General features: G+C 46.4%; 1 protein-coding gene across 1 annotated transcript in view; it reads right to left on the bottom strand.

The window, feature by feature from the left end:
• The window catches only part of LOC107686376 (78 kDa glucose-regulated protein-like), a 24,691-nt gene extending 13,605 nt beyond the window's left edge, over positions 1–11,086 (bottom strand). The window contains exons 1-5 of the mRNA XM_016483344.1: positions 10,874–11,086; positions 10,394–10,625; positions 10,160–10,297; positions 9,956–10,068; positions 2,417–2,807 (exon numbers count right to left, since the gene is read on the bottom strand). Of these exons, the coding sequence (XP_016338830.1) occupies positions 2,417–2,807; positions 9,956–10,068; positions 10,160–10,297; positions 10,394–10,625; positions 10,874–11,058 (1,059 nt within the window). The 5' untranslated portion in view covers positions 11,059–11,086. The remainder of the gene's footprint in view (positions 1–2,416; positions 2,808–9,955; positions 10,069–10,159; positions 10,298–10,393; positions 10,626–10,873) is intronic.
• Between the last annotated feature and the right edge of the window lie 791 nt (positions 11,087–11,877).

The raw sequence follows: 11,877 nt of genomic DNA, 5'->3' as shown, positions 1-11,877 counted from the left end.
TGGGTATTTGGACAAGGGGCGAATCGCTCCCTCGGTCAAAATCGAGGGGTCGAGGGTATGTCCATTTAAACTTCCCTCGTCCACTTGACGAAGTGGAACGCACTTCAAAATGGCGGCGGGGATTCTCCAGAGGGGAAGTGCTTAGGGAAGTTCGCGAGTGCGTGTCTAAAAGGGAACTGGAACGCAGCCTTAGGCTTAGTCTTGGCCAACATGGCTCTACGGTAGCGATTATATCGCCACCTGTTGGTTTGGCATGCTCTTAACAGTGCTTCATAGCATGCGTTTGCGTTTTCATGTGGATGGAGATTTTTTTTTAAACGGAAGGAGGAAAAAATCAGTTTATAAAAATACCTGTGTACGTGTGGACATGCCCTTACCCCTTGTCCAAATACCCACACTTGCGGTCTTGAGTCACTTGAGAGCTCATGCGCTCGACAGGAAGTAAGTGCACAAGACTGTCCCAGGTCTTAAAAACGCCAAAGCGCAGTGCCCTTAACGCGCACACTAAATCCACACTATCTTGAATACCGCTCCGGAGCTGTATTCGAGGCTTAGTGTATCCCATCATGCATCATGTTGTGGAAATAAATCGTAAGACTTTTTGCAGAGATCTTGCGAGAGGTCACGGAAACCTTTCCAATGCATGTTAAATATTAATAATAGTTAGATATTACATATAATTTGGTAGTATAACAAAAAGTTGCACGTTTTTTTGGTGTAAATGAGTAGTGGTGATAATTATTTTGTACAACATTTGCAACTGCATTTTATTACTTAATTAGAAGCACCACAAAATTAAATTGTGTCATCTGTTATAGAGACTACTGAACAGACGTTTAGAAACTGATTTTAAAATGCAAAGTATTGAAAATAAAAATAAAGCTCTGTAAACACTTGCATTTTTACAACACTATAAGTGTGTCCCATCAGGTAATGAAAAGTTATACACACACTTGTGGTCTTCATGCTCACTTGAGCACTTGGACCAAATACAGGAAATACCTCAATTGTAGTCAAGTGGTCAAGTGCAAAAACCTCAAGTGCGGGTATTTGGACAAAGGGTACCTTGTGTTAGCACTGCTATTGTAAGCCCTAGTTTCCAGTGCACCTGTGTCTTGTTTTGTTTTTGTTTTTTTTTGTTGCCTGTGCTCTGGATATTGTTGTTTGGACTGCCCTGTCTGTGCTTTGGACCTTTTGCCTGTTTGGACTATGTTTGTGGATTACCCCTTATTAAAAGCTGCGTTTGGATCTTAAATCTTCTTGTCTCTATGCTGTGCGTAACAAACACCATGCCAGCTAAGATTTTCGACCAAATAATGGCTTAAAATTACGCAAAATATTGAAAGAAAAAAAACATTTTGAAATTTATCATCAATTAAAAAACATTTTTACATCTAAAACTATAAAATTAAAGTCCCTGTAAAGGCAATATTAAATGTGTTCTGAGTTTGTCACACCACAGAAAAATGTGTTATTAACCACTCACACACACAAATTTGAATGATAAAAAAAATCTGCTCGAGTAAATAACATAAGTTATCAAAATCTTGAAAAAACGAGTGGTACACTCTGTTCTCAAACGCTGGGGGCATGTCCGCTGTCTGCGCTGAAACCACGCCCACTCACGGGAAAGCTTATCAGTGAATCCCAGTTGTCTCAGATAAAAGTTTATAAAACTATCCGGTGTAAAATGATCACTGCAGAGGCAGGTGTTGGTGGTGATCCTCAGCTCTCCATCAAGGTGGCTCTTTAATACACAAAATTAATCCACCTCTTTTTGATATAATCATTATTAGGAAATTGAAATAAGGACACAGAGCTGTTTTGCAAGTTATCGCAACCAAGTAATACACATTTCCGTGATGAAGGCATAGCTAGCTAGCAAACTGTAGGCTGTAGTAACTAATGGTGCTGACAGTAACTCGCGATTGAGCAGGTGAACTGATGCAAATGTGCTCTAGTTATAGTGTTAGTGGAGGGGCCATGCTCGGTGGCTCCAGTGCGTCATCGAGCCACCGTTTTAGCCCCGCCAAAAAAATCCCGAACACAGAATTGGTGAAAAACTGTTTAACGGTCTAACTCCACTATTCAGTACTACAGAATTCACAGTCTTTGTAATGTGTTTCAGCAATACATTTGTAACATTTATAATGCGCTTAGAAATAATTCTCAGAATTGACTTTACAGGGACTTTAAAGACCTTTTCATATGAATCAGCTAAATAAAAATAATGTTTGTGATTTAACACACCAGCAACATTGGCAATTTTAAGCGAGAAATTGCTTAATGTAGCAAAGGGAAATAATATTATTAATAATAAAATTATTATTAATAAATTGCAGTTTTATTAACATTATTAATACATTGTAGTTCTAGTTTTGTTAAGGATTTGTTGGTAAAGCGGAGCTTCTCTTACCATGTTGAGCTCCTCAAACTTGTCGCGGGTCAGTGTCTCGGAGAAGTCTTCACCCTCGAAGAAGTACTCGATCTCGATGCGGGCCTGATGCTGGGTGGACAGTGCTCTCTTGGCCTTCTCCACCTCACGACGCAGCTTCTGCACGGCGCGGTTGTCCTTGCGCACGTCCTTTCCGGTCTTCTTCTTGTATAGCTTGAGGAAGTGCTCCATGACGCGCTGATCGAAGTCTTCCCCACCGAGGTGAGTGTCTCCATTGGTGGCCACCACCTCGAAGATGTCGTTATCAATGGTCAGCAGGGAAACATCAAAGGTGCCGCCACCGAGATCAAACACCAGGATGTTTTTCACACCGTCACTCTTGTCCAGACCGTAAGCGATGGCGGCGGCAGTTCTGTGGAGAGCAACAAGATGTCCATCAGGGTTATCATTAACCAAAACCATAAAAAATATTTATATAAAATAATATTTTATTTTATTTCAAGTAACAATACTTACATTAACTGAAATAAAATATTTTTTTTAAATCCTAAACTTATTTTATTTCAGTTAGTTGCCAAAGCAACATTTGTAATTTTGAGATGTCATTACATACAGACCAGTCTCAAATCTCCCTTTTCTGTTAAAGATACTAGAAAAGGCAGTATCCTCTCAGCTTTGTTCCTTCTTAGAGAGATAGTATCTGTGAGGATTTCCAGTCAGGATTTAGACCGTATCATAGTACTGAGACTACTCTCATCAGAATTACAAATGACATTCTCTTATCATCTGATCGTGGTTGTATCTCTGTATTAGTGCTACTGGATCTTAGCGCTGCCTTTGACACTATCGACCACAACATTCTTTTGAGTACACTAGAAAATTATGTTGGCATTAGTGGAATTGCATAGGCATCGTTCAAATCTTACTTATCTGACTGTCATCAATTCGTAGCAGTGAATAATGAGGATCACAAGTGTAGTATGGAGTACCACAAGGCTTAGCACGAGGACCGTTGCTTTTCATGCTTTACATGTTACCCTTAGGGGATATTATCCGGAAGCATACTGTTAGCTTGCACTGTTATGCTGATGATACTCAGCTCTATATTTCTATATACCAGTTCGCAAAACTAAAAAAATGCATAGTTGATATAAAAAACTGGATGACTAGTCATTTCCTACCGCTAAATTCTGAAAAAACAGAGGTGTTAAGGCCGGGACATATCAAGCTGATGGTCAGCCGTTGGGCAACATCAGGCCGTCGGTGAGCGTCTGTCGGGCTAGTTTGTTTGGTGTGTTCCTCATGTCAGCTCTCATCGGGCTCAAGCCAGCAGCAATTTGCCAGATTCAACATGTTGAATCGGCATCGGGGCCGTCGTCAAGAGTGAGAACTCTGATTGGATGTTCAGTTTAGTGAACGAGTCAGTGCCCCAGATTTAAACTGAAAGTGATGAAAACGAGCACGTAAATAAAGGCGGCACAGACAGAAGGCTGTTCTAATGCTACATAATTTTACCAAAGCATTCAAATATGCGAATATTTTTATAACAAAATGAGCCACTTAAAATGACGAAAGTTATCAACATTACTGATATTCAAAATGGTAAACAAGCACTGCTTTGTTTACATTTTATATATCTGCGCATCTCACATATCCTTTTTTCGGTTTCTCCTTTTGAATGACCAATATTTACTATTGATAACTGCTGATACTGACAGATAATTCCTCTCACACAGGTGCAGAACACACGTGTTAGTTTGCAGTTGGCTGTAGTCTGAGCGGTGTGTTCAAGCGCAGCTTTTTGGTCTAGACGCTGCCGACGTGAGGCAACAACACCGTCAGCTTTTGTCGCCGCTAGTTCTTTGAAGTCGGCTTGGTGTGTCCTGGCCTTTAATTGTCAGACCAAAAACCTCCACATGTAATAACCTAGAACACTGTCTAACACATGATGGCTGCTCTGTCAATTCTTTGCCATTAGTTAGGACCCTAGGTGTGCTATTTGATAGCAAGCTTTCCTTCGAAAGCCACGTTTCTAGCATTTGTAAAACCGCATTTTTCCATCTTAAAAATATATCTAAATTACTACCTATGCTCTCATTGTCAAATGCAGAAATGTTAATTCATGCATTCATGACCTCAAGGTTAGATTATTGTAATGCTTTATTGGGTGGTTGCTCTGCGTGCTTAATAAACAAACTCCAGCTGGTCCAAAATGCAGCAGCTAGAGTTCTTACTATAACCACGAAGTACGACCATATTAGCCCGGTTCTGTCAACTCTGTTCAATAGGGAGCCAGTGCAGTGTATACATTTTAAAATCTTGCTAATTACTTACAAAGCCCTGAATGGTTTAGCTCCTCAGTACTTGAGCGAGCTTATATCACATTACAGTCCTTCATGTCCGCTGAGATCTCAAAGCTTTGGTCATTTGGTAATACCTAGAATATCAAAATCCACTGCGGGCGGCAGATCATTTCCTATTTATCTATTTAACACCTAGAAGAAAACGTCTCAGGTTCTGTATGTAACCATGACGCTGCGTCGGAGAACACTTTGGGAATGCCTTCTGTGACCATGCTCTGAATCACATGTGTAATCTGTCCAATGGAAGGGCGCGACGTCACGGGCGGGTGACGTCATCGACCAGGAAGCTTAAAAGCACGCGTGGCGGAGCCGGTGTCAGCTTCTAGGAATGAAGCAAGCACTGGCAGGGATGCCGGAAGTATGCCACTGAGATGCAGCATCTTGTTCCCTCGAGGAACCATGGTTACATATATAACCTGAGACATTCCTCTTCAGGAACTCGAGCTGCATCGGAGAATGCTTTGGGAACGAGAATGCCCATGCCGCCAAACTTACAAATCTCTGCCTAGTGTGGAAGCCTGCACAGCTAGGGCGAGAGAACAGAAGAGCCAGGAGTGGCTCGCATATCTAGACCATAGAATCTGACGAAGGTAACGAAGGTAGAGTGAGCCTTGACCCCTAGCAGCGAGGGGAGATCAGAGGACTCATAAGAGATAGAGATGGCATCCACTATCCACCGACTGAGGGTCTGTTTCGTAGATGGAAGACCTCTCTTAAGGGGACCGTCGCAAACAAGCAGTTGGTCCGCCCTCCTCCACAGCGCAGCTCTGTGGACGTATGCATCCAGTCAGTTGCTTTGACACAATCTGTATTGTTAAAAGCGCTATATAAATAAAGGTGACTTGAATTGACTTGACTTGACTGACCACCGAGGGGGGCGCGGTAGGCCGCAATGGTCGCCACGTAGACCTTCAGGGTGGAGTGGCACGGGCGGGTGACGTCATCGACCCTTCGGGGAACCATGGTTACACGCGTAACCTGGAGACGTTCCTCTTCAGGAACTCGAGCTGCGTTGAAGCGCTTTGGGAATGAGAATGCCCACGCTGCCAGACCTTCAAATCTTTGCCTAGTGTGGAAGCCAGCACAGCTAGGGCGAGAGAACAGAAGAGCCAGGAGTGGCTCGCATATCTAGACCATAGAATCTGACGAAGGTAACGAAGGTAGAGTGAGCCTTGACCCCTAGCAGCGAGGGGAGATCAGAGGACTCATAAGAGATAGAGATGGCATCCACTATCCACCGACTGAGGGTCTGTTTCGTAGATGGAAGACCTCTCTTAAGGGGACCGTCGCAAACAAGCAGTTGGTCCGCCCTCCTCCACAGCGCAGCTCTGTGGACGTATGCATCCAGTGCTCGCACTGGACACATACAATTAAGCTTCTGCTGGTCTGGCTCCCTGAAGGGAGCCGGAAGCTACGAGTTGTGCCCCCACAGGGGCCTACACCCATAACTTCCACAGCTCCGGGTGGGGGTGAAAGATGTGAGAGGAGATCCCTCCTGATGGGGATCTCCCATGGAGAGCCGTCGAGAAGGGAAATCAGGTCCGAGAAACCATACTTGGCCTGGCCAGAACGGGGCGACTAGCAGTAGACGGACCCTGTCCCGGCGCACTCTCTCCAGAACTCCCGGGAGCAGAGCAAAAGGGGGAAAGGCGTACAGACGAAGCCTCGGCCACGTCTGTACCATGGCATCCAGCCCCAGTGGAGCTGGATGAATCAGAGAGAACCAGAGGGGACAGTGCGATGTTTTCTGAGTTGCAAACAAGTCCACCTGAGCCTGGCCAAAAATACTCCATATCTGCTTCACCACCTGGGTGGAAGCGTGAAGCATCCATTCCCCGGGCCTCAGCCCCTGCCTACACAGGATGTCTGCTTCCATATTGAGATGCCCAGGAATGTGCACTGCTCTCAGCGAGAGGAGTCTGTCCTGGGACCACACAAGGATCTGGTGTGCTAACTTGTACAAGTGGCGCGAACGCAGACCTCCCTGGTTATTGATGTAAGCGACCACCGCTGTGTTGTCGGTGTGGACCAACACATGGTGACCTCTCAGGTCTGGGAGAAAGTGTTTCAGTGCTTGAAACACGGCCAGCATCTCTAGACAATTGATATGCCACGTTAGATGGCGACCACTCCACAGACCGCGAGCAGGGTGGTCACTCATGACCGCACCCCAACCGGTGAGGGACGCACGTACGTCGCTAGCGTTACGCAGCGACAAGGAGCTCCCAGCACCGGGCCCTGAGACAAGAACCATGGTTTCCTCCACATGTCTAAGGCATGTAGTCGTCTCCGAATCCCATACCACGCCCAGATAAGTGGTCCTCTGTAATGGAGAAAGCACACTTTTCTTGGAGTTTAGTCTTAACTCCAGCTCTCTCATGTGAGCGAGAACGACATCCCGATGTCGAACCGCTACCTGCTCTGAATGAGCTAATATCAACCAATCGTCGATGTAGTTGAGTATGCGGATGCCCTGGAGTCGCAATGGAGCCAGAGCAGCATCCACACACTTCGCAAGGCCGAAAGGAAAAACACGATATTGGTAAGCTTTGCCCCCAAACGTGAACTTCAGGAACTTCCTGTGATGAGGAAGGATGGAGACATGGAAGTATGCGTCTTTTAGATTGATCGTGACAAACCAATCCTCGGACCTGATCTGAGACACGACTTGTTTGAGTGTGAGCATCCTGAACCCCCCATCCTTCTTTGGAACAATGAATTACCGGCTGTAGAACCCGGATTCTCTCTCATGCGGAGGGACCACCTTGATGGCCTCCTTCTTTAAGAGAGTGACTACTTCTTGTTCTAATACCAGAGCCTGCTCGGGACCCACCAGAGAGGGGGTGACCCCTTGAATCGAGGTGGAGGAGAACCGAAATGGATTCTGTAGCCTCTTTCAATAGTATGCACGACCCATTGAGACACATTTGGCAGTAGATTCCACGCTGCTAAATAGTCTACTAAGGGAATCAGTCTCTCGAGACTGACCTCTGGTGTAACCAGAGCGGCTAGCTCAGTGCCCTGAAGTGGCGCACCGGCAGGGGACGGCCAAAATAGCTGCTCTGGGGACCTCCGCAGAGGTCACGAGCCTCTTAGCACCGCTACGTTCCTGGGCGGTAACTGAGAGAAGCGCCCACTGGAGACTGCTGCACCCTGGAACACCGGCAGGGTTGGTAGATCGATCTCCTGAGGGCACTGGGGGGAGACAGGCACCGTGTAATGCGGTGTGAACCTCTCTTCCCCAGAAGGGCCTGCCCTCACCAGTCCTGAACCCCAATAGTCAGGACTTTTTGGTCGAGGACCTCTTAGCCTGAAGGACGGTCCGCAGATCCGGCTTAGAAGTCCCCGACCCAGACGCGGGGAAGCACGGGCGGCAATGCTCTGTTTCTGAGCCTCCCTGTATGAGGAGCTGGTACGCGGAGGGGACTGCTCCCGCCCAGCAGCCCCCAGAGCTGAGACGCGGCGAGGGAGGAACCGCTGAAACTCCACCGCCTGTTTACGGGCCTCCTGGTACGTGTCGACGACGGAATTGACGGCGTTGCCGAACAGGCCAGAAGGCGCAAGCGGGGCATCGAGGAGGAAGACCCTGTCTTTCTCTTTCATGTCTCACAGGGTCAACCACAAATGCCTCTCTGCTGCCACCATAGCCAATGTCATGGGCGGTCTCCTTGGTGGCGCGGAGAGAGAGAGCAACGGTTCTTCTTATCTCTGCGATGTTATCAGAGTTAAGCTCCTCGCCCTCGTCCAGCTCTTTAAGCAGGTCTGCCTGGTGCGCCTGTAACACAGACATTGTGTGCAGACACGCACCGGCCTGACCTGCTGCCGCATACCCCTTGCCCACCAGCGCTGATGTTGTACGCAGCAGCTTGGAGGGCAGTGCCAGAGCCTTTGAGGACAATGCCGCACCTGGGGCCAGCGTCTGTTCAACCCGGGGCATCGCCCTATAGCCACGCTCACTCAACCCCGCCACATTTCCATAATAACCTGAGGCAGGGATGAAAAGACGGGCCGAGAAAGGCTTGGACCATGACCTCGACACCTCAGTGATGTGGCTTGGAGGGCAGTGCCGGAGCCTTTAAGGACGATGCCGCGCCTGGGGACAGATAGCTTGCCAGCGTCTGTTCAACCCGGGGCATCGCCCTATAGCCACGCTCACTCAACCCCGCCACATTTCCATAATAACCTGAGGCAGGGATGAAAAGACGGGCCGAGAAAGGCTTGGACCATGACCTCGACACCTCAGTGTGAAGGTCGGGGAAAAATGGCAGGCTTCGGCATGGAGGTGGTGGCCTCGCCCGCAGGAAGCGTTCATCTAATTTGCTTCGGTGCGGCTCGGCCTGCTTCTTGGCGGGCCAATCGATTTTGAACTTGGCCACAGCGCGAGTAAGCACCTCCACTAGCTCCTCATACTGGGGCGATTGAGGGGGCGAAACCTCTTCGACGCCCTCCACGTCAAATTCCTTGGAGGAAGACAGGCGGAGCGTCGAGCCCTCACCCTGGGAGGAAGTAGCCACAGAACAGGCTTCCGAACTCAGAGATCGGGCGCTGGATCTGGCGGGTGAGGAAGAAGATAGGGACTCGCCAGTCTCCATTCCCTCCACTAGATTCAACTGCGAACCCCACGAATGCAGCCGCCGCTCCGCCTCGACAGAAGCCTCAAAGAGAGCCCTCCGGGAGCGAAGCGTACGCAGTGGGTGAAGCTCGCAATGCAGGCAGCCGGCCCCCTCGAGAGCAGACTCTGTGTGCTCCGCTCCCAAGCAAACCACGCACAGACTGTATGTATCCCCACCTGTGATGTAGCGTGGGCAGGGAGGAACACACAGTCTATAACGCGGCTTGCTCTCACCCTTAGAGTGCTTTGTCTTAGCGTGAGCTTTTGACATAGTGGAGCTTATTAGTTGTATTTTGGACAAACAACAATAAATAAGACTCACAAACACAGAGTTTTGAACTGACACACACAGAGCACTTTGCTGAATGACAAAAAAGTGGACGCCAGCTCCGCCGCACATACTTTTAAGCTTCCTGGTTGATGACGTCACCTGCCCGTGACGTCGCGCCCTTCCATTGGACGGATTACACATGTGATTCAAAGCGTGGTCACAGAAGGCATTCCCAAAGCGTTCTCTGACGCAACTCGAGTTCCTGAAGTGGAACAACCTGTTTTACAACAAAGCAGAAGTAATTCTATACTTACGGCTCACTGATGATCCTCATTACATTCAGTCCGGCGATGGTTCCTGCATCTTTGGTGGCCTGGCGCTGGGCGTCATTGAAATAAGCGGACACAGTGACCACAGCATGTGTGACCTTTAGAAGAGCAGAAACAGATCAGATGTTGAGTTTTACGGCAGTGCAACAGAGATTACATGTTTTCTTGGTGTTGGTGTCAAAACTTTACCTTCTCTTCCAGGTAAGCCTCTGCAGTTTCCTTCATTTTAATCAGAACCATGGCAGAGATTTCCTCAGGGGTGAAAGTCTTCATCTGACCTGATCCGATGTCCAGCTGGATGTGAGGCTTGTTCTTCTTCTCAATAACCTGGAAGAGACACAGCAGGTGTTTAGTGTCCCCATTGAAGACAAAGAGACGTTTAGTTCAAATACAGTTCAAACACAGGCTGGCAGATGTGTTTACCTTAAAGGGAAAATATTTAATGTCCTGCTGCACGGACGAGTCGCCCCATGTGCGGCCGATCAACCTCTTGGCGTCAAACACTGTGTTCTCAGGATTGGAGGTCAGCTGGTTCTTCGCAGCGTCTCCGATGAGTCGCTCACCTTCAGTGGTGAAGGCCACGTATGACGGAGTGATGCGGTTTCCCTGGTCATTGGCGATGATCTCGACACGGACGTTCTTGAACACTCCAACACTGGAACAAAATAAAATAGTATTTAAAAATAAAATACAAACTTATAAGTTAATTATAAATAATAGAGAATGGTTTTAGGTTTTAGGACAACCTTGATGAAAGGTTTTGATCCACTTCAAATGTTGACTACTGTATATAATTTATATATATATTTTTAATATTATATATATATATATATACAGTATATATGTGTGTGTGTGTGTGATCCTGTGAACCCTGTATATGAATCCAAACTCTCAAATTCTCACCATGAGTAGGTCGTCCCGAGGTCTATTCCAATCACTGTCCCAACAATTTCCTTCTTGTATCTTTCCTCCTTGACACTTTCCTCCTTGACACTTTCCTTCTTGACACTTTCCTTCTTGTCGTCCTCATCGGTAAACCACCAGCAGGAACTACCAGCCACCAGCAGGAACAGGCAGAGCAATCGCATTTTGATGTTGATCTTGTGTCAAATGGTCACTGATTTCTGTAAAGAGTACTTTAAACATAACGGTCACAGGTAAGGTCATCTAATAAATGTCTATTTGACATCTGATAGGAAACATCCTATAGACGTATTGCAGATGAGCAAACACACAAAAAAATACATCTTGCTGATGTAAATGCAGACATCAATTCAATTCAAGTTTATTTGTACAGCACTTTTCACGATACAAATCATTGCAAAGCAACTTTACAGCAAATTAAGTTTCTACAATATTTAGTGGTAGCTTATCAGTGGTGACTGTCAGTTAATATACATATGGCAGAAATGTACGGAAAAATCAATTAAAGACGTCATCAAACAGACAATGAACACTATTAACAGCAATTATATGATGCAATCAAACTTATAGCAAAATGTGGTAGTTCTGTATGTTGTTTCAGGGTTGTCTTCATCTGAGGTCCTCTGAGGGGTTGGCATCATCTCTTCTCAGGTGTTCTGGATCCAGACTGAAGCTTGTGTAAATCAAATAGATGTCTCCGTGATGTACGTGTTCTATCAGGTTAATAGTCTCTTATTTGCCTGTTTAGACAAGCTTTCCATAAAACAAACAAAACAAGCCCTGCAAATCAATAAAAAAACACATTATACAGACACTTAATATGTAATGGTATTTGATGATGTGAATTGCATTTAATATATTATATTAATACAAAACATTTGCAATGGGTTTGTAAAGGCAATTTGCATGTTGTGGTCTAGTTTTCATTGCATTTCCACCATTTTAACCAGCAGGGGTCACCAGCATGTGGTGTTTTTATTTTT

Source organism: Sinocyclocheilus anshuiensis, unplaced genomic scaffold, assembly GCF_001515605.1.
Source record: "Sinocyclocheilus anshuiensis isolate Anshui unplaced genomic scaffold, SAMN03320099.WGS_v1.1 scaffold1557, whole genome shotgun sequence".
Lineage (NCBI taxonomy): Eukaryota > Metazoa > Chordata > Actinopteri > Cypriniformes > Cyprinidae > Sinocyclocheilus > Sinocyclocheilus anshuiensis.
Note: the sequence above shows the minus strand (reverse complement) of the source record. Positions and strands in the feature narration are given on the sequence as shown.